This window comes from Pungitius pungitius, chromosome 13 (assembly GCF_949316345.1).
Source record: "Pungitius pungitius chromosome 13, fPunPun2.1, whole genome shotgun sequence".
Lineage (NCBI taxonomy): Eukaryota > Metazoa > Chordata > Actinopteri > Perciformes > Gasterosteidae > Pungitius > Pungitius pungitius.
The window spans coordinates 2,706,460-2,729,714 of record NC_084912.1 but is presented as its reverse complement, the minus strand read 5'-3'; the positions used below and the strand labels follow the sequence as shown (position 1 = coordinate 2,729,714).

The following is a 23,255-nucleotide window of genomic DNA, read 5'->3' as shown; positions in this document are numbered from 1 at the left end:
TCTCTATCGCTATACATGAAATTATATATATATATATATATATATATATATATTATATGCTACCCTTGGAGTAAATGATATGTATATTTGTACAGCATATACTGTGCATATGTGTGTATATACTGTTCATATACACATGTAATTTATTTCAAAGTTATATAAATATATAATCTACACGCTGCCTTTTCTTTGAGGGTGACGTTTACCCGGCACGGCCCCTTTAACCACGCCCCCTCCCCCCGTCACCCAACCAGCTGTGGAGCGGCAGCGCGAGCGCAGAGAGCTCCGCTAGAGCTGCGCCTGCCGCATCCTGAGAGCACGCGCCTTTGTGCGGGAGGAGAACACATCCAGCGAGCTGGTGGAGGAGAAGGAGAAGGAGAAGGAGAAGGAGGAGGCGAGAAGCGAAGCGAAGCAGCTCCGTGATTTTGTGGTTATCTTCATCTTCGGGGATTACAGCGTCTCTTTCTTTCTTTTTGCCGTTTTGCATCATCCGGTCACGGTGTCCACGTCGGGATCCACAGTGGAAGTTATCTGGGAGACTTGTTGGGCGGGCACGCGCCGCGGAGCGCGTGACAGTGGGTTTTTGTGTTCGCGGTGCTACTACGGTTGGAATTGTTTTTTTTTTTTTTCTTTTTGTTAAGGGTCCAAACTGCAGCAAAGTTTCCGGTCCCCGGACGCTTCTTTCCACGCCGTCAAATCGTCCCCCCCCCACCTCCCCGTCACAGGTCCAATACCTCACAGCGCCAAAGGTGACCGCTCGTCTTCGTTTTTTTTTATTCTGTCCCGGGAGGGCTGCAGCCTTCTCCATTTAAAAAAAAAAAAAAAAAGACCTTTTGGCGTCCACCATGGAGGATCACGCGGGGATGCACCCGTGCACCTGGACGGCGGCCGGGAGGAGCGTCTCCATCGCGTACCTGGGAGTCCTCGCGATGCTGCATCTCGTGCTTCACGCGGAAGCCTCCTCCAAGTCCTGCGAGGCGGACTGTCCCTCCGGGAAGTGCATCGACGGGAGCTGCGCATGCGACCACGGGTGGGTCGGGGATCGCTGCCAGCACTGCCAGGGGAGGTTCAAGTAAGTTGTGCGTGGACGTGACCTCTGACCTGTCGGGTTGGTATTTGTCTCTGTGTTTGTGTTGAGGCCCTAGTGTGAATGCATACAACTTCATGTATTATAACCTAGTGGTGAAAGAATGTAACACTAAGTCACTAAGACTTCTTAATGCTCCTTTTGGATGTCTGTATTATCAGTTTAATTTGGATTTTTTAGGAGGCTATGACACATTTACATGATTAGATGTGGCAAATAACCAGTTTGACTTTGTTCAATGAACGTGTGTAGCTGACTAGATTCATCTGTGTCTTTGTCCTGGGTCAAGTGAAGCCCTTTGGATGCTACCTGGCTCTCCCTCCACAATGTATGAGGAGTGATTAATGCCACAGCAACCCCTGGGATCGAGTGGCTTACACCTGACTCTTTATGTTTCCCCGTGTGCATCAAAAGCAACATGTATGAATCACACATGTACATGCGAGGGTCACGGGTGAATACAATGTGGGCATAAGTAGTAGGTGAATCCGGTTCAAACCAGTGAGCGCAAAACACATTTCTAAATACGACAACATGTCATTTGAATGCAGCGAGCTGCCACTCACTTGAGTACAACAAACAGCCTTAGAATGCAGCTGCTCTTTAAAGATAAACCAGGATTTAAATAAACTGTATGAACTTGACCCCGACGTCTCCTGAGACGTGCAGCTTTTTAATTAAGGTGGAATGTTTTCACCGTGAATCCAATCAACACACCTTAAATGTCTATATGGAAAACGTTGGTAATTTCCATTGTCTCTCTTGCATTTCACACGCTTTAGTGAAAGAAAAAAAGAAAGTACACAAAATTGTAGTTTTCCAATTGTGAAGATTCAGTTTCCTCACTTGGAGGAAGAAGTGTCTGAGTACATGAGCACACAGCGTCACACATATCGCAACGGACACAGATGTGCTTGACTTTTCTTTTTTCGGCTTCACTTTTCTTGCTCATAAAATATTCAGAGATAAACATTGCACAACAGGGGCTTCACTATAACAGATTGTGAGGCGGATGAACATTTTTGTATCATTATTATTTCGACTGAAAAACCAAAAGAATGATATTGTGATTTATGCAGAAATCGACAAGAGTGTGTAATAAGATGACGTGTAGGCCAGGCTATCCCTGCAGAACCAACAACGTCTCATTTGGAAGGGTTACTTACAAACATTTTTATATTTGGGCAGCACGGAACGCGCTGCGTTTTGATAGGTATGCAATAATTTAAGTAAATGAAAAAGAAATTTGCAGGGAAAATGTAAGCTAATTTTTAAAAATAGCTAATCAGAGATAATATCCATAACAAACCAATCACCTGCCCCACCTTTCTTCTTTCTCTGTGGCATTAATCACCCTCCATACCCTCCAAAGGGGCCGTCATTACCTTTTCGACAATCACCTGCCGCTTTAACCTCACAAATATGGAAGAGGAGACGATGGAGTTTAAGTCTGCCACTTTCTCTCTGGGGAATGGAATCGATCTTTTCTCCAGTCGATGCGCTCGTTGTTAGAGCTGAGGGACAGAAAACACACAAAAGACACACAACATGGCGGAGGGACAGGCTTCTCTGCTTTAACAGCCTTGTTTGTGTCCACAGATACAGAGTAGTCCTCACACACACACACACACACACCCTGGGACATTTAGATCTGTCAGAGTAGAATAGCAGTTGGCTCAAATCTAAACCTGGACGCATTCTATCGATTGGCTGGAGAATCGTCTCGAGGGCCATCCGCTCATTTTCAAAGACGGGATATTGCATTTCGCATCACTTCCTCCGTGCGGACGGGGCGCGAGCACAGCGACTCGAAAGGAAAAAGGGGGGAAAAGTTGTTGTTTTTTTGTTTTTTTTAACTCGACGACACTTGGTTCCATGGATCCGGCCAACGGCCTCGCTTATTTCCGCTTCGATCCGTTGTGATTCGCCGAGATGAAGCGAATGGGGCTCATCTGCGGTTGAAGGTTGAGCGTCGCCAGGGGCGGCGGGAGGTCACCGCAGCGGCCACTTCGCCGTATCTCTACATAATAGCCGTTGGCTGCTTTATATCCAGAGTCCAGAATGGCAAACACGGCTCCTTTTAAACCCTTGCTTCGCCATCATGAGAGTCTTCCTCTTCTCTACCGTCCATCCCATCAGTCGTCGCCGTGTCTCCCTCCCCGTAGAACCAAAGGTTAAGATAGCGGCGCGGCGCAGAGCCGGCTTATCTGGGCTCGGCACAGGCTTTGACCTTGTCTGCAGTCCAAGGTGTCCCGTCCACGGTTTTACGCTCCAGTTTTTAATTTTTTTTTTTAAATTTATATTACGGCGTTGGCCTACTTTTGAGGCTTCGCTGCGGTTGGCCACCGGAGGCCATTGGCAGCGAGGCCGACCCCCCCCCCCCCCCGTTACGGCGTCCGTGTTTGGTATACGGATGGAGCCCCGAACATATGGGTGGTGTTCAAGTAAAACCAAGCGGTTTCTGGCTGTGAGCAGATGCATTCTGTCCTTTCTCTCCATTTCACAAAAACACGCCTTTTTTTTTTTTTCTTGCATTAAGCTCGGTTTATTATAAACCACGCAGTAATCCATCTGTAAAAAAATAAACATGTACTGCAGGTTGTTTTGGGGGATTGTGAGGGCGATGAATCTTCCCCCCCCCCCCCCCCCCCTATGGTGGAAAACCAATATTGCGGAGCTCACTGCCGCCTCGATACCCGTGTTATCAAAAGGCTTCCCGGGCTGCATCAGCTGTTTGTGTGGCGAGGACGGAGCGGAGAGCGATGGAGCAGAGGAGAGGACCCGTGCTTCAATATCACAGCTCAGCCTTGAATATAGTCAATACTAAACCCTCCCTGGATTGCAGTGTGCATGGACACACACACACACACACACAGACAGATCCAATAAAAAACAAATAGAGAATGGATTCTGCTTGTCTCTTGGTGCTCTGTGTTTGTTGGTGTGAAGTCAGACTCTGTTTTCTCATTGTGTCCTCACTTTGATTTGATTTTTTTTTTTTTTTTTTTGTCTTTGTTCAGACTAAATGACGTCTTGCTTGTTCCCGACACACACACACACACACACACACACGCAACTCTCACAAAAAGCAAGCATCCCCGGGCTGGTTTGAACCAGATGTGAGGGGACTGAACAGCATCCCCAAACCATTTTAGGTAATCTGGATTGTAAACTACAAGAAAAGTGGGGGAAAAAAAGAGAGCAGAGAGAGGCTAAGCTAACCCGCTAGGACCTGAAACCACTCCCCTAGGCGGCCTCCTCCTGCTGGCGCTCTGACAGGAACAAGAAGGATGAAGGCAGCAGGAGGTCGCTGACTGTTGAGCCCACATCTTCACGGAGGCCTGGGCTCCATCGCTCATCCCGGATCACGCTGCCCCCCCCCCCCCCCGACGGGCGGAGGCGGAGCTCTGCGTTTTGCACGTGACGCCCGCAAAGTCAAAATGGGTCAGACCCAAGCAAATCTGCTTCAAGAGGCTAAAGAGGTCAGAAGGACCGCGCACAGCCTGCTGGTCGTCGGGAACTATACATTTACAGTATATTTATCAATGAGAAGAGCTTTTTTCAGGGGAAGATGTGAAGGAAACCAGCCCCGACTGTTTGTAGGAGACAGGATGTCGATTCCTGTCTGTGGTGTTAAAATAACACTTTATAATCTAATGTGATGAAATCGTCCCTTTTACTGCAATTAAACCTTTTTTTAAGAGATTTTTAGAAGTAAGAATTGACTCCAAATGAAGTTCCTCCTCAGCAGCATAACTCAAGCAAAGCATTTGGAAAGCAAGTTCTTTCTTTCTCCTTTCTTGTTTTTGTAATTTAAGTAAGCACACGTTCCCTCTGCTGGAGGGACGCCTTGAGGTAGAAGCTTCTCATCAGACCGGGTTTGCCCTTGATTGACCTCGGACGGGAAGCACAGAGACGCCCGCGGACCTCGTCCTCCTCAACCCGACCAACGCTGGACGCCGAAGGTTTCGCCGCATTTATCTCCCTCCTTTTCGTGCAGGCAGCCAAAAAGCGCTGCAGGCCACGGCGTAATGAACCCGCGCTGATCAAACACTCGGACTCATTATATGTGGCGGCGGGGATGCAGGAAGAAGTCCTGGAATCCTAATTGCTGGAAGACGGAGGAACGGATGGGATTTGCGCCGCTGTGCATCGCTGCGTGTGCAGAGGGGGGGGGGATGCGTCCATCACAACCGACCAAGGACTCCCGGAGTTCAGACGAAGCCCCGCGACGTAGAAGTGGAACCGGTGCAGAACCCTTTGGTGCCGCGGCCATTTGGCGGCGAGTGTCCGTTCCGCTCGTCTGCGTTTTCCCACGACGAGATTTAAGAACGGACCACTTCTTAACGTGAGTCAGAAGGCTTCCAGGGGATAATCTACTCCACGTAAATACGTAGAAACGCTCATTTTATTTCCAAAATGGGATAAAAGTTGGATCGCCCCTCCCCCCCACCCCACCCCCCCGCAGTACATGTCTAGTTTAATCTGTCCACTAACGGTAAGCGCAAAAGAATCCTATTACACAACGTCGTCTTCAGCTCCCCAAACCTCCATGAATATTATGAGGCTTCCGATTTTATTGATTAGGAATTCAAGATTCTCTGATTTAAGAAGTCTGGACACAGTGGGTCCTCTCAGCATATTTAGGCTTTAAGTATGTTCATGCTGTTTAGCCAAATGGCCATTAAGCTACATTCCCCCGATTGGGAACTGGATCCGTCTGTCAAAACGTCTCCCAAGTGTTGATAGAGCAGCAGGGTGCGTGAAGTGGTTTAATGCTTTCATCAGGTGGGACCACATGGCGTTCATTAAAAAAAAAAAGGTAGAAATGACGATATGCAAATACATTGCACAGTAATCAAGTGCAGTGAAAATGTTTTGTGCTCAGATCTGAGGGCTGAATGGGATTTTTCTGGAGCTTTGATGGCTTTGGATGAGCCGCCCTGTCGACATTGGGGGAGATCACTTTTACACCGTACAATTTAATATTCTTTAAACATATTTCTGCCCCTATCAGCGAGGCCTGGCTTTGTTCTTACATGCGCTTTGTATGGAATCCTCCAATTAGGACCCGATCCAGATCATAACCAAACGACTGGCACCACACAAGTCTCTCGCTCTATGATACTGTACATCATCCAGAAACGGAGTCATTACGTTATGCAGTAAACGTAATGCATCATTACGCAGTAAATCACATTTACAAGTACACATGCAGCAGGACGCTGAGTGTCTCTGTGGGGCCTGGTGATTAAAGGAGGAAACCATTGGAGGGCAAAAGCACCCCAGTGTAGTCGGGCTGGAGACAGAATAGAGTGCTTTCCTGACATCCGAGTCATCTACACAGCCCTGTGTGTCTCTGTGTGTGTGTGTGTCTCTGTGTGTGTGTCTCTGTGTGTGTGTGTGTGCGTGTGTTTAAGCCCCAGGCAGCATGCAGAGATGATGACACAGCTTGTGAACTGAAGTTGCAGTGAGCATGAGTTGTGGGCTGTATTTGTGTGTTTGTGTATCTGAGAAAGCATGTGAGCGTTTGGGGAGTGGGGGGGGGGGTGCTGCATGGGACGGCCATCTGTCCAGTGTGTGTTAATCCTGCTATGATGATAGCAAAAGCAAGGGCAACGCACAACCACACACACACACACACACACACACACACAGTTGGATTGGTGGGTGCGTCACTTGAATCAAAACCCTCTCCGCTCCTCCCTGAGGCTCCAGTGGTGCCGTTGGTTCCAATGCTGCCAAAGTACCCAAGACGCCAGAGAGAGAGAGACTTAGTTCATCCCAAGACATGCCGACCATCGCCTGTGCAGTGGACAAATGAGCAGTTTCAACATGCAAAGTTGTGACGCAGCGTTATTGGTCCCAGGTGACTGCGTAATGCTGCAGTTTGTACTGAAAATATAAAATACATAATAGGCATTTTTTTCAAGGTTGTCATGACATCATCATCATCAGTGCGTCCCGTTGGCACCGCATTACCTGCAACACAATCAGCTGTAACCACGATGCTTTAACTCGCCAATTTACATTAATGTAAAATGACCTAAAGACCTCTGATTGTATAGAAGGCTATGGAAATATGACTCTACCCACCTGATATTTGACCTCAGTAAACATGAGTTTACCGACTCAATTACCAGTTTCCAGTCTTCCTAAATACAGCATAATATTCATGAAATAAATGATTGTCCTATTTGGATTAAAATAGATCCTAAAGGAGGTCTCTGAGTGGTCGTGTCACTTTGTCTCAGAGTGTTTTACCCTTTTCACAATGTTTTTCAGTTCATTAAGGTCAACTGCAACACAACTCCTAATCAAGTCTTAATCAAAATGGCAGCATGACAGACACTTGGGCCCCAGAAGCATCCGGAAGGATTACCCTCTAAATTCATCGCTTGTTTTTGAGGTATTATGTAAGCGTCGTGCTAGATGGCATGAGATCAACACAATTAATGAGGTCAGTCCTCCGGGGACCATGACTGTTCATACCAAATGTCATGTGACTTGGGATCCGCCCCCGTGGACTCGGTGCAGCCCAACACCACCCTTACCCCTCCATCGCGTGGATCGTTTTGCTATGCAGTGTTTCAGAAACTATTGGAAACCTCTGAAAATGAGAGGTTGTGACCCATAAAGATGCTGAAGGTCCAGACGATACAGAGGAATCGCCCTCTGGAGACAATGAATTCTGAGATATTTAACAGGAATTGAGCAAAAGTTACTGCCACTAATTGAGTAGAACTAGAGGGCTTCCTTTTTATTCACTTTTGAATATAATATACTTTTGTTGATGTCTTTTCAAGAATGAGAGAAAATGGTACCTTGGAAAAAAAGAGAGGAGCAATGCAAACGGGGGAGTTGTGAAGGAAGAATTCCATATTGCTTCTGTTTGTAACAGCAAGTGGAGCATCATACAGCGGCCAGTGTCCTTTTGTTCTTATTAATGTCTCTGAGTTGTCTACATTTGGCCTCATTACCATCTGGACACTCAGTCCCTCTGAGCCCCTTTTCTAAAGGTCTCCCCTTTTGGGGAAAAGGAATGAATGCAGGCCAAGAATTGGGGAAACGGCTACACACACCTGTGTGCTGCTTTTCACCCGCTAATCCCAAAAAGTCACTGTCAGTCACTGTGTTCAACCTACGACGCCGCGCGGCCGTCACACAACACCATCTTCACGCAACCCTCCGCATTGCAACGCCAGGCTTTGTGCGTGCTTCGGTTCAACCTGAAGAGTTTCTCAGCAGCAAACACATGCGTGTGTGTGTGTGTGTGTGTGTGTGTGTGTGTGTGTGCGTGTGTGCGTGTGTGTGTGTGTTTGTGTGGTCAGGACTTGATTGCTGACTAAGTGGAGATGATCCTCTGCTGAAGCCGGAGTTATTTTCTTGGCAGGGAGTGTCTCCTCGGGTTCAGACCCCCCCCCCCCCTCTGTTTCTTTCACTCCTCGTCTCCTCATCCGTCCCAACGGATCCACCAATACGGGAACACACACACACACACACACACACACACACACACACACACACACACATGCTTGCTTTTCCTGCGCTCCACCCAGCGAAGCGTCTCGCTCCTAAAATGTGTTTTCTCACAAATGATTTCATCACCGAAGCATGTGCTGGCTCCGCCGTGTGTGTGTGTGTGTGTGTGTGTGTGTGTGAGAGTGTGTGAGTCCGTGTTTGTGTTCATGTCTGGGTTGTTTGCCCATGTTCTCTTGTAACTTTCATGCTGCACTCACAATGACCCAGGCACACGTCTTCCATCGCGGCATGGTCCCGGGATCTAGCGGCTTTGAATTTGACTTTGAAAAACAAACCTTTTGGTGGTCAAAGGTCGCCGTGACCTCACATTCGGCCCTTTTAGATGAAACGGCCCCCTTTGGATGCAAAGATGAAGCGGTCGAGGTCGCTGTGACCTCACAAAGCGCACTCCTTTGGCCGCCACGCCAGGACCCGTGGAGTCCAGAGTAGTTACAGCCATTAAACGCGTCGCCGCAGCGCTTCGTTGCACTTCACACCCATCCCCCCCCCCCCCCCCCCCCGTTCTCACGAAAAAAAACCAACGGCGTCAGAGGCGCAGGGCCACTAACGAAGCTGTGGTATTTAACGAGGAGCGAGTATGTGTTGGTACAGAAATGGAAGTAAACGGCACCTTGACTTGTCGGTGGAGGCCTACAACTGTCAGGCTGTAATTACAACTTGGCGAGGTGCGTTTGTGGGAGGGAGGGAGGGAGGGAGAGAGGGAGAGAGGGAGAGAGAGAGAGAAAGTCCTGCACAGTTCCACGTTAGTCTGGTGCTTCTGTCTGTTGCACGCGGCGTTTTGGTCCAGTCAAAACATCCCGTTGGCTCACGTGCATTTGACGTTAGTAAGAAATAAAAGTAAGAAATGGCACAGGAAACAAAGTCTCCGGGTCAGTTGCTTTCAAATGAATTGTTATTTGAAGTTTGGCATTCCAGCGGTTGACAGAGGACAGTGAGGGTGATTCTACAGCCGGCTCTCATTCAAACAAAGCACGCCACAGAGTGCTGCAGCATCCCAGTTAGCTGCTTGGTGGGGGCTCCACGTCCCTCACGGCTGCACCAGATGAAATGTCCCTCAGGGTTTACAAAGCGGAACGTGTTCTTTGGGAGGAAAACCCCGTTGTCCATTAACCTTGACCGATGTCTGAGCACCAGACGAAGGCCCCCCCCCCCCCCCCCCCCGTTTCCCGCAGTGCGCCTGTTAAGTGCTGCTTGACCCGGGGGGGCCTTCGTGGTGGAGCGTTGTGGACACAACTGTCCCCCCCCCGACCTCCCGTAGCCGGGATCACCTGACGCCTCATCCATCTTACTGTTATGCCAGAGGCGCTCCCCTCCCTCCCCCCCGGGGGGGCCGGGCGGATGCCGATGGCCCGGGAATCGCCTCAGTGGCCACGGCGCCCCGCCCAATCCCCCTCGCTCCCTTTGTCCGCCGTCCGCCGCCGTCTCAATGCGCCGAAACGAGGCGAACGGAGCGGAAGAAGGGAATTAGCACTCTTCGTCTTCTCGGCTCCTCCCCCCCCCCCCCTGTACGCCGTCTCCGCCTCGCCTCTTTATTCGCACCCCCATATTGCGTTTTCTTTATGTTTGAGCGTGTTAACGTGTCAGCTTTGACGTACGAGTATTTTACTCACGGCTTAGTGTGTGTGTGTGTGTGTGTGTGTGTGTGTGTGTGTGTGTGTGTGTGTGTGTGTGTGTGTGTGTGTGTGTGTGTGTGTGAAGCCATCCCATATTACGACGGCGAGGCTGACAACATGGGATAGTGATTTCCATCGGCATGGCAACGCTTTGCAGCCCCATAACTCATAGTAGTGCGTTTTAATGCAGACCACATGTGATGGGGCTCACCATAGGGGCAGAAACACACACACACACACACACACACACACACACACACACACACACACACACACACATACACCCCTGCTGGTGTATAATCAGCCCGCGGCCTGGCAGGGCCTAGTTGAAGCTCTGTAATAATACAGCGGCCCGTTGTCAGGCTGTAATAACGGCTCTATTTCTGCACACGTGCGCGTCTGTGGTGACGAATGTGCGTCGAGGGGACTCAGAAGAAGAAGAAGAAGAAGAGAGTACGGCCCGCGTTGACTTCATCCACTCGAGTTTAGGGATCAGCCGAGGATTCACAACAACAACAACAACAACAAACGGACTGTGTGGAAGATCTGTCAGAGGAGCAGATTGCTCTGTGAGTGATTAATACTGTGCAGCCGAGCTGACAAATCTTCGCCTCGCGTGTCACATCAGAACCACGGCGTTTTATTTTCATTGGGCTTATGTCGGCGTGATTGATGCACGTTTCCATTCTGTGCCACAATCTGTGGTGGGAGGATTATTCTGATCCTGCACTCAGGTGAAGGAACCCATCGTGCCAAATGGATCAAATTATAGCTTCCTTCGCTGATTTATTGGGGGGGGTCGAGGTTTGGATGAAGGTCACTCAGCAAGTGGAAGAATAATTGCATTCGATTGCGCTCTCACTGAAGCGACTGAAAGGGGTCGAGATACGCGAGCAGTCGGGTTGTAAACCAACAAAAAAGAATTAAACTCTCCATTCCAGCTGAATTGTGTGGTTTCTCTGAGGAGGAGGAGGAGGAGGAGAAGAAGAAGACAAATGACCCCGTCATCTGTTGGAGCAAAGCGTCAGCTGCTCACAGCCACGGCGGTTATGACCGAAGCAAAGGAGAGGGAGTCGGGTAATGAGGGAGCCGACGCCATCGCTCCACTGCCTGCTGTTTGTTACGGTAACCACGGCGACTAGCATCAGTAATGAGTTCATTTAGGGAATGATTTTAGATGATAATGAATTTCCAATAAAGACGTTGCCTTCTTTACATTTATGCAGATTCACCATCACGTTTTGGGTATTTTTTCTCTCAAGGTTATGAACCTCTGGGCATAGACTGTCATAGACTGACTCATGAAATCCATTAACCTTTGGAGTGTGTGGAGCCATTTAGGAGACCTGTGTTCTCCAGGTCAAAGCCTGCTGAGGAACCCGAGGAACGCTGGCTCTGTTTGCTCAAACACGAGAGGCAGATTATTCAAATATGACTTTCATATCCTTCAGAGGCAGATGGGTAAAGCAAAGTCACCTCATGTGTATGGATGTTCACATCGATATGCAGCCGGCTGTGTGTGTGTGTGTGTGTGTGTGTGTGTGTGTGTGATATGTCTCCTCTCTCTCCTCTCTTCACTTATTTTGTCTCTTTCGTTCCCGGTTTTTTGGTTTCCTTTCTTGTCTTCAGTCTCAAACAGGTTTAGAGGGAAACGTATCCAGTTGCAGGTGTAACAACAATTGCAACAAAACAGCCGGTTGGGTAAAAATCTCCCAGTTTGCTTTATGTTATTTATATTTTTATTTTATTTTTGGTCATAAATGAACGCATGTTGACTTGAGGTTTCACACGGGACACAAACAGCCGTCCCCCTCCGTGCACGGACCACAAGCACACGGACAAACAGGACCAGTGGCAGCGCTAATTGGGTCTCCCTCTTTTCATGGTTCTGCCTCTCCTCCTTTTTTCTTCCTCTTCTCCTTTACCTCGTTTTTACTGTCTCCTCTTTTCCAGGTGACTCTGTTCTACGTGCCATGTTGCTATTAGCACGGTGTTGACCTTATTTGAGGATGCCTATGAAGGGGGGGTGAGTGTGTATGTTGGAGAGGGTGTGTAGGGGGGGGGGAATGGGGGGGCTGGCTCGGCGATGAATGAATGATGATGCGGCGGTGTGAAAGTCATTGGACCGTGACTCCACCGTAGGTGATAGAGACCTAGTAGCATCAATCATGAGCCCTCACACACTGGCACTCGCCTCCCGTTATTCCCGGTAGAAAGGCTTTTCATGATTTTTTAATAAAGGATATCTGCAGAGAAGGTCAAGGTTATTCAATTGTTGGCCATTCATCTCCACCTTCTGCGCTCCCTCGACACACACTCACACACACACACACACATCTCTCAACCTCAACTATTGGCCTTTGCACCCCTTGTGTGTGTGTGTGTGTGTGTGTGTGTGTGTGTGTGTGTGTGTGTGTGTGAGCGAGTGCTCGACGGTGTGAACAATGCAGCCTTCATCTCCGGGCCGCCGGGTTCTCCGGGGCTTCACGTACTTCTGCTGCTATCTTCAGTGACCCCCCCCCTCCTGCAGCGCGTTGGAGAGGTGTCAGCGATAATATCACTTAGTGTTTTTATCAGGCGGCTGTTTGAACCCAACGCAGTGACCTAAATGCCGTGGAATTTGGGAACCGAATAAAGGGCCGGCAGCGCGATGTGATGTGCGTTTGTGCGTTTGTGAGACGCAGCCGTGGAGACGTGGAGCTCAGAGGTGGTCGTGGGGTACGTTCTTCAAACCGTGCCCTCTGGGGATGTGAGCCTGAGATTCGTTAAAACGGACAAAAGGCCGTGAAAATGTTGCCGTGAATGTTCCCTGAAGTGGGATCTGTCTGCGTGTCCTAATCATTAAGTAATATGCTGACGACACGTAACGTTAACGCACAAACTCGGCCCCCCCCCAAAGCAGGAAAATCACACTGCCATTTGTAATAATAACTCGGATTGCTAAAAAAAAAATCTCAATAAATCCATTTGTCCGGGGCAGACGATACTGGATTATTGAAAGGACGGCGTATAAGCCCAGCAAGGTCAAAGCGAGACGGCGTCAGACGGGAGCCTGACTCGACCGTCCCTGAGCTGTACTCATTTAAGTGATGGCAACTCAGTCCCTGTTTATTTATTATTACAGTAAATTGTGTATTCTTTTTTATCACAGTAAATTACAGTCATCATTTATTACAATAAAATTACAGTGAAACGTAGAAGGGTTCAAATCATGAGTTTATCTCCACAACCTCTTAAGATAAATCATCTATTTAATTGTATTTAATGTGTCAAACACGTTGAATATTGCACACCTGGTCAAACCAAAAACCATGCGTGACAGACGGGGGACAAATGTCTCTTGGTGGCCATGTCGGTTGTCCCTTATACTGACAGCACTGTCACAGTGTTGTCTTCCCTTAATAATGTGTCTCCGTTGTCCCTAATTGTTCCCTCGTGTGTCCAATCAGCTTGTGGACAGCTGTGCGTGTCCTCTGTCTCGTTGTCTGTTTGTCTGAGACGATATTTATCAGTTTTAAAATTGGGCCTTGAAGGTCGGCTTAGCAGCTTTTTCTTGTGACTCGTAAGTCGTGATTTCCCAGAGGGCAACGCGCGGCGATTGAACCGCGAAGATGTGTGTTTGAGGTTTTGAAATGTTGGATTTTCATCCGCTCCGGGCGGCACCTCCTAAAAATCCCACCATGGCAGGGTGTAACTTTCTTCCACTTTGATATTTGCAAATACCCGGGCAGAATTCAAATGAGCAATTATTCATTCATTCCCAATGTATTCGGAAGATCAAAACCACTGGATGGATACTCAGAATGAGTTTTTAGAGCATGCAGTGGACGTCCTGTGATCTGTGCACCGGCTGTAAATTGTTGTGATGGAACCTTTTAGTTTGGCCTGTGGAGGTCTCCAGAGGATGGATTCTACAGAGGAAGCTGAGCGATGAAATGATCCAGATCTCAAACCTCTGTACCGTCCGTAGCTGACAACACGAGGTGTCGACAACGACTCTGGTGGTCCTACAACTTTCTCTGCACACCGTGACGTTGCCATGACAACTGCTGGACCTGTTGCCACTCGAAACAGACATGCATGTTCCCCTGGGGATGAATTGTATTTCCCATCATTAGCCTTTGTTATCATGCCAATTGTACTTTATATGTCGTGCTAATTACTCCACAAAAGTAGATTTTATTGATTCTCTGAACACAATTCAATTTTTAATCCGGTTCAATGGCCTGCGATCAATATCAGATAATCACAATCCTATGCTTATTTATTATAATTGGCTACTTGTTTTTCAACCCAACCAAATGCGTTAAGACATCACTTGACAATTGTACCACTCTGTACAGAGGACTTGCAGTTGGACAGAATGGCGACGCAGACGTCTCATGGGAATTTCCACAGAAAGGCGAATCCTGAAGACGCGCGATACGTCTCGATGTTTCCCTTTTGCCTCGACGACGTCGGATCATTGATCATCAGTTCGGTGAATCGGTCCACTGAGCTGGTGTCACCGCCGATGAATGGACTTTCACTCAAATCGGCTCTCTATGTCTTCATGCTGAATGGAACAGGAGAGGCCTGTTTCTCAGCGGAACCTTTCCTCCCAGTCTTTTGCCTTTTATTGAATCGATCAGCTGCCGAGACATGAGCCCGCTCACAGTTTGCAGCCTGTCCGCCTTCTCTTTGATGTCGGCTTTGAAGGCTAATTGGCCACTGTGGCGTCTTTAGTCCGGCCCCGTGGAAAGTGGGCGGATTCGACTGTAAGGTTTTCTTCTCGCCGCATAGTTGTGAATCTTACAGCTCGAGCTTCATTTTCTGAACATGGTCATCTGAGACTGTTTATAAGCAGGGAGCGGTATTATTCTTGGAGGGATTTCAAGCCTGTGAAGTTTTTATGAACTCTTATTTATTTTTTTCAAACGTGTGTGTGTGTGTGTGCGTGTGTGTGTCTCTTCACATGGGGGAGGACATTGCTGCGAAGTGAAGTCACTGGCGAGCATCCCTCCCTCCCCTACTGGGCGGGTTCCTGATGTAGTGCGATGTGAGAGCGTGCGGCTCCTCGTGGTCCATTTGGACCCAATCACGCACGTCTTGTTGTTGCTGACGGCGATGTCACTGGAAGCCTTTGTTTAAGGGAGGGGGGGGGCTGCAGTGGTTACTGAATGTCTGTCTTGTTGTAGCGCAGGAGAGAGATAATCGATACAACAAGGCTGTTTTTAGTCGTGCGTCCTGAAAAACAAAAAAACCCCCACTCACCTGTCAGTCTGATTCCTTCATTAATTCCCTCCTTTGTTCCTTTAGGGGTTTGGACAGTCCACTTAACTCTGGTGGTGTCATTCTGTCAGAGACCCTCTGGTCCCGCCTCCGCCCCCAAAAACCAACGCAATTACATTTCATGCTGTGGCAAAGGTTCCTGGTGGCTGTTGGAACTCAAAATATTCCTTTTGAAGTAGATTTATATTTCAAACTGTTCTTTAGTTCACTGGTTCGAAGTTGATGTCGTGGCTTCTCCGAAGAACGAACGGTCACCTGACTGAGGGCCCGTCGGCCCCTCATCCATTTGCAATCATTCATGTTTAATGACATGAGTGTTTAATTCTCTGATTCCATTTTTTCTACAATGTTTTATTGATGTTTTCGGCCGCACGCGGCTCGCTGGCGTAGCGAAAGTAAAAGAAACATTGATTGTGACATTATCACGCCAGTTTTTGTAAATGTCAACACCCTTAACATTTTAGGAGAAGAAGCGTGTAATTGCTAGGTTTGTCCTCAGTGGACAGTTCATTCTCCCCAGGTGTCCTGTGTTTATGAGGAAGAAGAGGTTTGCATTTGGTGTCTATTGTGACACGAGTTGGCCGTTAAACAAGCGCCAGGTCGGCGTTTATCGTGGCTCTTTAGAAGGCCGTAAATTGGGAGATTTGCACCTTTTTTTATTACCTGCACACACGCGTCTCCGTCCCTCCTGGCTTTCTTTCCATCCATTTGTCCGTCTCGGCCTCATGCGTCTTGTCTTCTGTACGCCATCAATTATTCACCCGCGGCAGATGAATATTTCAAAGGGTGCCCGGACTCTCTTCCTCCACAGCTCATCCCCTCCGTGTTATCTCCCTGCTCCCTCACTCTCTCCTTCCTCATCCGAGTCTTACCTCACGCTCCCCCCGCCGCCATCGTCCTCTCGCGTGTGTGTGTGTGTGTGTGTGTGGACCCTGGTTTTAGTCCCATGGTATCTGTAAAAGTTGTGGCCCTCATGCTGTGAGCTCCTAGACTGTCTGCTGTCTCTGGTCATCTTTTTTTAACCTCAAGCGTGTGTGTGTGTGTGTGTGTGTGTGGCTCATGTCTGCAAGTGTGCAAATAAATTATGCGTGTCTTCTCCTATGTCAGACTATTTTGGGGGTGGGGATTAATGGGGGGGGGTGTTGGTGCTATCTCATAAAATGTGAATGGGATCTACCTTTCGCGTGTTTTCATACGGGGGGGGCGGAGCCTCTCGCGGAGGTTTCACTTCACCAAGAGAGCCGAGCCTTCCGTTTCATGAAGTGAAGTTTGACTGATTACTCGTCACTCAGGAAGCACTCAGGTTAAAGGTTGTCCTTTCTCTGCGTCCTCCACGCGCCAGAGCAGGTCTCCAGCTGCCCCTCCCCCCCCAATCCCCCCCCAATGCGAATGAGTCTGGGTGTGATTTTGTCCCAATGTGTCAGCTCCGTAATGGACTGTCCCTCAGTGTCACCATGGGGGAAGTGATCCGTCCTTCTGCCGAGGACAGGTGGGAATAAAAGAAAAAAAGAAGATCGGATCCTTAAAATAATCTACGGTAAATTGTATATACACATTTTGATGTCATTGCATATATAATTTACATTATACAGGACTGACATTCCCTGGAAGCTTTCTAGCCGTCAACTTGGCAAATTGTCCTGATGTCTCAATATCCCAAAACCAGTCTGAAATATCCCATCGCTCCAAAGGCAAATCTTTCTGTGAAACTATGCCTGGAACAAAAGATGTACGTGGCTGATTATTATTGCAAAGTGATATTTGTGATCCTGCCTGAGGCCCGGCCAGCTGGGTTGGGTTTCGGCAGGACATGTGACATTGGTCAGTGCGAGGGGGAGAATATCAGCGGCAGAGTAGGGCGGCTCATGCCTTTTTGTGTATTTTCAGTGCGACGTTTGTTTCCCATGGTAACGGGTCATCTCACTAATGGGCTTTTGGCATAATGAGCCCATCGCGCCAACCCATGCTAGCCCCCTTTCTGCTGGGATAAAGCCTTTTATACCTCTTAAATTTAAGAAGCCCCTTAATTCAGAGATCATTTGAGAATCATTCAGTCCATAATGTACAGAAAAGGCCATATTGTACCTAGTGGCTTGGTTCTTGGTTCTTTTGGTGTTGTTTTAGATTAAAGCCATGCGTTCCATTTGTTTATGTTTAGAATTTCTAATTAGACGTAAAAAAGAGAATATATTCCATACACAACCATCCCAGGATTCTATAGTATTCATGTGTCTCATCTTCAGCAAAGAAGAAAGATGAAAATAAAAAAAAGCTTTCTTCGTCGTCGTCATCAACGCCATCATACCACCACGAGTCCTGACTGGGACACTTTGTCTTCTAATCTGGGATTAGCTGCCTGTAGCTGCCTGTGCTACGTGCACCAGGACCCCTCTGCCTCAAGTATCCATCCAAGCGAGGAGCGCAGTGGCTCCAAAGAGGAGACAAAGGGACCGAACCTTTTTTTTTCCTAAACTATTTTCGACCTCACGATCCTGTGTGTGTGTTTTTGTGTTCTCTCTGCGTGTGTGTGTGTGTGTGTGTTTTATTGGCAGGATTGTAGTGTTTACTGTGGCCGCGTCCGGCTGCGCTGCAATCTGTCTGATGCCCCTCCCCCCCCCCCCCTCGCTGCGGAGCAGACGCTCTGATTCTCGCGCTGAAGGACGACGACGATGACGACGCCGTGTTTCTGCACCCGGAAGCGTTTGAAAGCCAAAGTTCAGCTTCCTGACCTTTCACTTCAATGTGACTCCCTCATTCTCAGCAGAACAGATTTAACTCGCACTCTTCGCTTCATTTCGTCTCATTTGAATCCATCGATACGTTTATCTTTTGTCTGCTTAGTGTTTTATTCTACCTTGGTTTAGCTTGCCTCAGCATCTCCCCCCCCCTCCCACCCCCCAACTCCCTCCTTCCCCACTTCCTAAACCACAATGTGGTTTGGGGTTTAAATAATACAAAAAAAAATCTCATTACACGGCCCCTTACCCAGAAGACACAATAAGAATTAGTTTCACTCTCTATTGTTCTCACTGCCTGTCTGATCTGGCAGCGGGCCAGTGTGGCCTCAGTGACGCACACACACACGCACACACACGCACACACACTACGATATCTTCAGCGGCTGTGATGCTTACGTTGAATGTGTGTGTGTGTGTGTGTCTTCATTTTCAACCTTTCCGTCTATCCAGCTAAAGAATTGGATTACAGTGATTGACAGGTGTGACCGGTGTTCAACCCACACACACACACACACACACACACACACACACACACACACTTGAACTCAAGCCAACAACGCGATTATTTCAATTGCCACATGAATATGTCAGGTTGGGGTCGCCATGGCAACAGCGGCATCCACTATACTACCTTGACATGCGTGCGACTTGATGTTTCATCTGCTCGGAGGGATGTTGTTATTCTGCCGTCAGTGCTTCCTTCCGTCGGGGCTCCGTGTGACCTACTTGTTATCACCACCATGCTACTAATGTATTTCATGGATGCGTTCGTTCTACAGTACGGACAGTGAGGCCGAATCTCAGCTACATCGGGAACCTACGGTGGCCGAGAAGGTTCAGACAAATACAAAAGCAACAACACAAACGCAAACGCCACAACACAACACGAACGCCAAAACACAAAATACAAAAGCCACATCACAACCGCAAATGCCACAACGCAACACGAACGCCGCAACGCAACACGAACGGCGCAACACAACACGAAAGCGAAAACGGAAGTAGCTGCCCACGGGAGCGAGCTTTGGAGGAACGCCCACGGGAGCGAGCGTATTTTGGAGGAACGGAGCTGGAGGATGCCAGATCGTTTAAGAAGTAAGTGAAACATGATTCCTTGCGGCTACAGTTAAAGTAAGGAATCATGTTTCACTTACTTCTTAAACGATCTGGCATCCTCCAGCTCCGTTGTTACGTGCCTACTGGTTTTTGAACCAGGCACGTTCCTCCAAAATACGCTCGCTCCCGTGGGCGTTCCTCCAAAATACGCTCGCTCCCGTGGGCAGCTACTTCCGTTTTCGCTTTCGTGTTGTGTTGCGCCGTTCGTGTTGCGTTGTGGCATTTGCGGTTGTGATGTGGCTTTTGTATTTTCGTGTTGCGGCGTTTGTGTTGTGTTGTGGCATTTGCGGTTGTGATGTGGCTTTTGTATTTTGTGTTGTGGCGTTCGTGTTGCGTTGTGGCGTTTGCGGTTGTGTTGTTGCTTTTGTATTTGTCTGAACCTTCTCGGCCACCGTAGGAACCTGCATCGGCCTGAAGTAACAGAACGTGTAGGCTATGTTGGGCGAGGGCGAGGGGATCTACTCGGTTGGAGTGCAGGATGCAGACTATGCGGCAGGTGTGACGTTGGCTCTCTGTCAGCCGGTGATGGAACAGTAGCTGATGCTGTGAGGAAAGTCCTCACGGAGGAGCGTTTTGTTAAGATGAGCTGGTGAAAATGTAATATGCCGCTTGTTTTGTTTTTTCGAAGAGAAAAGCCTTCTCTTCGATTGCGTGCACAAATCGTTTTGTTTTAGTATTAATATTATTGATTCAAAACCAAGAGACTGACTGACTGACACAGGCTCCACGCAGATGTTTAATTAGACATCCAATTAGCATCATCGATCATCTCGAAGTGATCTAGCAATCAGTGATATAAGTACATCAGTATTCAGGATTATTGCAGTGGGGGCAGAAAATCATTGAAACAGCTCAATATGAACCTCACATTGGGATCAGCCGATGCACCTTTGTACTGTAGCAGAGGCTGTAATTGAATTGATTCAATGTCCTTTTTCCAAAAATGTGAAGGATGCCAGTTTTCCAATGTTTTATTGCGTGGTTGGCCAATTTTTCAATTTTGAGTTGATTGAGACCGTGCTATTCATTTTGTTTTTGTTTTTAGCTTCTTGCTTTCAGCCTCTTTGAATAAAGAAGCAGCAGTGCCTTGAATGTATGATACTTGATATAGCTGCAGAATATCAAACATTACTTTTTACATGCTGCTACAGTCTGAACGCATCCTTTTGTTTTCTCAAGCGAGGTCATAAGATAACATTTGGAGAAGAAGCTCTATGAACCGAGGCTGCATTTGAATCATGTGACATTTTATTATCATCACTTATCAGACTGAACCCCCCCTCCTCCCCCCCCGGCTCCCTGTATATCTTCCTCTAGGTTAACAGACCTCTCGGGCATTCTCACAGATGGACCAGTAAACTACAAGTACAAGACCAAGTGCACTTGGCTGATAGAAGGATAGTAAGTATGACTGTTTTTTTTCTTCTTCTCTCCTCCTCTATAATCATTCATCTTACTTTGTTCTGCTTGGGTAAAACCTGTGATGGTATCTAGCTGAAGCGCTGCGGATAAAGAGAGCTTTTTTTTTTTTTTTTTTGTTACTCCGTAATTGGAAGCAGTTTGTCTTTGTATGTAGTTATTGTGCTTCATTGCTTTGGGCCCAATTACCACACTGCAATGCCCTCAGGGATGTATATGAAATACGGGATACATTTTATTCTGCTGGTGTTGCCACTTGTCGTGACATGTGACGTCTCAGGATAAAAATAATATCTAATAATACACAAAGAATAATTCAGTTTGGTATCATTTAGCTGTTCATTTTCTCCCTATCATATTAGCATGGACTGAAAATGAATGAATTCGCTCCCTTTCTGCACCAACAGCAGCTCAAAAGCTCAACTCAAGGTCACTATACATCTAAGGCTTACAAAAATGCATGGTTCCATACCTGCATGTTCATTTGTCTCTACTCCGTTTATCAATAATTACACACTTATCTACGCCATCTACTATATCTTACTGATACGTAACGGCACTCTAGTTCTGAGGTTGTGCCGCTTTTTGAGAGAACAACAGCGTCTTTGTTGTTGTGTAACTGGATCCGCTCGTACTCATTTGTGGCTCCCTCCTCACTCCTAGTTTGCGTGTCACCATTAGGTCAACATTGTGTTGTATAAATATATATATATATAGTAAGATATCGGTACATTATTCACTATATGCACACTAGTATCCTGGTTTTGAGTTCTGGAACCATCCATAATCTATTTTCCAACGGGGTCACTGGGTCACACAAACCATTCCACCCCCTTTATGGTGTTTTTTTTAGGAGGTTATGAAACTAGAAATTGCAATATAAACACCCTGATTGGGACGTCACAACGTCTCGGAGACCACAATGACTGGCGAGAACGAAATGAAGCGTATGGGTAACCAACAGTTTTTAAATTCAGTTCATTTTTTTTTTTTCTTCCATCATACCCATCTGTACGGTGTTCTGTCTCCTCCTCATCCCGGTCTCCCAGTCCTAACGCAGTGCTCAGGCTGCGCTTCAATCACTTCGCCACCGAATGCAGCTGGGACCACATGTACGTCTATGACGGAGACTCCATCTACGCCCCTTTGATTGCCGTCCTCAGGTGAGCGCCCGCCATTCTGAACAGTGGAGAGCTGAGAGAGGGGCAATGGGGGGGGGGGGAATATGGAAATGACAGCTTCAATAGCTCTAACAATTTACTCCCTTATGCAGTCAAATGAATCCACGTTTAGTGCAAACAAAGGGCCTCGCGATTACCATAGGTCCACGATGCTGCAATAATAGAAAGAAAATATTCCAATTTCTCACATCAGCCCTGGAAAACCACTTGTTTCTGGAGGTTTATTGCATGCATTGTATCCCCCCCCCCTCCCCAAAGAACAATCTACAAGCATGTGGGTGGCTTCTTTCATGTGACAAGAATTCATTAAAAAAACAGCAATGCCACAATAATTTAACAACCTCCAGCTTTCAGTTCTGCTCAATAGAGGGTTATCTCCTGTTGAGAGTTCAGGATATGAAATATCTAATTTGGTCTTTTCCAACCAAGGGAAGATTATCTGGCATTTATATATACAAAGCCTTAGACCTGCGGAGCATTAGTACCAACAATAAAGAAGCTTACACTGTTTATTATAGATGGGTACATGCTTATGTTGGGGAAGTGAGGGAATGGTTGTTATGTTGGTTTGTTACCAGAGACCGGCAGAACAAAAAAAGAACTGTAAAACCTCATCAAACAGATAAAAATAGAATACGACTGCAGCTAATCTCTGTCATATTTTTATTGGGGCTTGCAGGTGGAATCCCAGTGGTGCTTCTAAACCAGAGAACATTTTGTCATTGTCGTCGAAGGGGGGGGGGGGGGGGGGGGGGGGTCTGTCCTTCTTTCTTAGGCTCATTCTCTTTCCGCGTGTTTCCCAGTGGTCTCGTGGTACCAGAGACGAGGGGCAACGAGACGGTCCCGGAGGTAGTGACGACGTCCGGCTACGCTCTGCTTCACTTCTTCAGCGACGCCGCCTACAACTTGACCGGCTTCAGCATCGCCTACTCGTACGTCTAGACGTTCGCCCTTTCTAACGCCCCTCCCTCCCTCGCCTGAGTGCGGACACGACCCATTCCACGTGACAACGTTAGCAACCGGCTGATAATGAAAGTGGCATCTATCTAAAGAGCCAGACTTCTTTACTTAAGGCCAACAAAAAACGTGCACGTGACAAAAATGGCTTTATAATTAGTTACCCAAAGAACATTATTATCTCCAGCTATTATACAGTGTTGCAAGTAATTAATAAGAAAAAACACTCACAGCATACAGCTAGTACCCCTTAAACACAATCATTAGCAACACTACCTATATGAGGTTGTCACTTAGCTAACGTTAGTTAATAGAAAACGTTAGCCAGTTA

At 47.6% G+C, this 23,255-nt stretch overlaps 1 protein-coding gene across 1 annotated transcript in view; it reads left to right on the top strand.

Annotated features, from left to right (window-relative positions):
• The first annotated feature begins 270 nt into the window (after nt 1-270).
• The window catches only part of atrnl1a (attractin-like 1a), a 76,077-nt gene continuing 53,092 nt past the window's right edge, over nt 271-23,255 (top strand). Inside the window, 4 exon segments of the mRNA XM_062566560.1 lie at nt 271-1,072; nt 20,685-20,768; nt 21,836-21,949; nt 22,771-22,899. Coding sequence (XP_062422544.1) covers nt 846-1,072; nt 20,685-20,768; nt 21,836-21,949; nt 22,771-22,899 — 554 coding nt within the window. The 5' untranslated portion in view covers nt 271-845.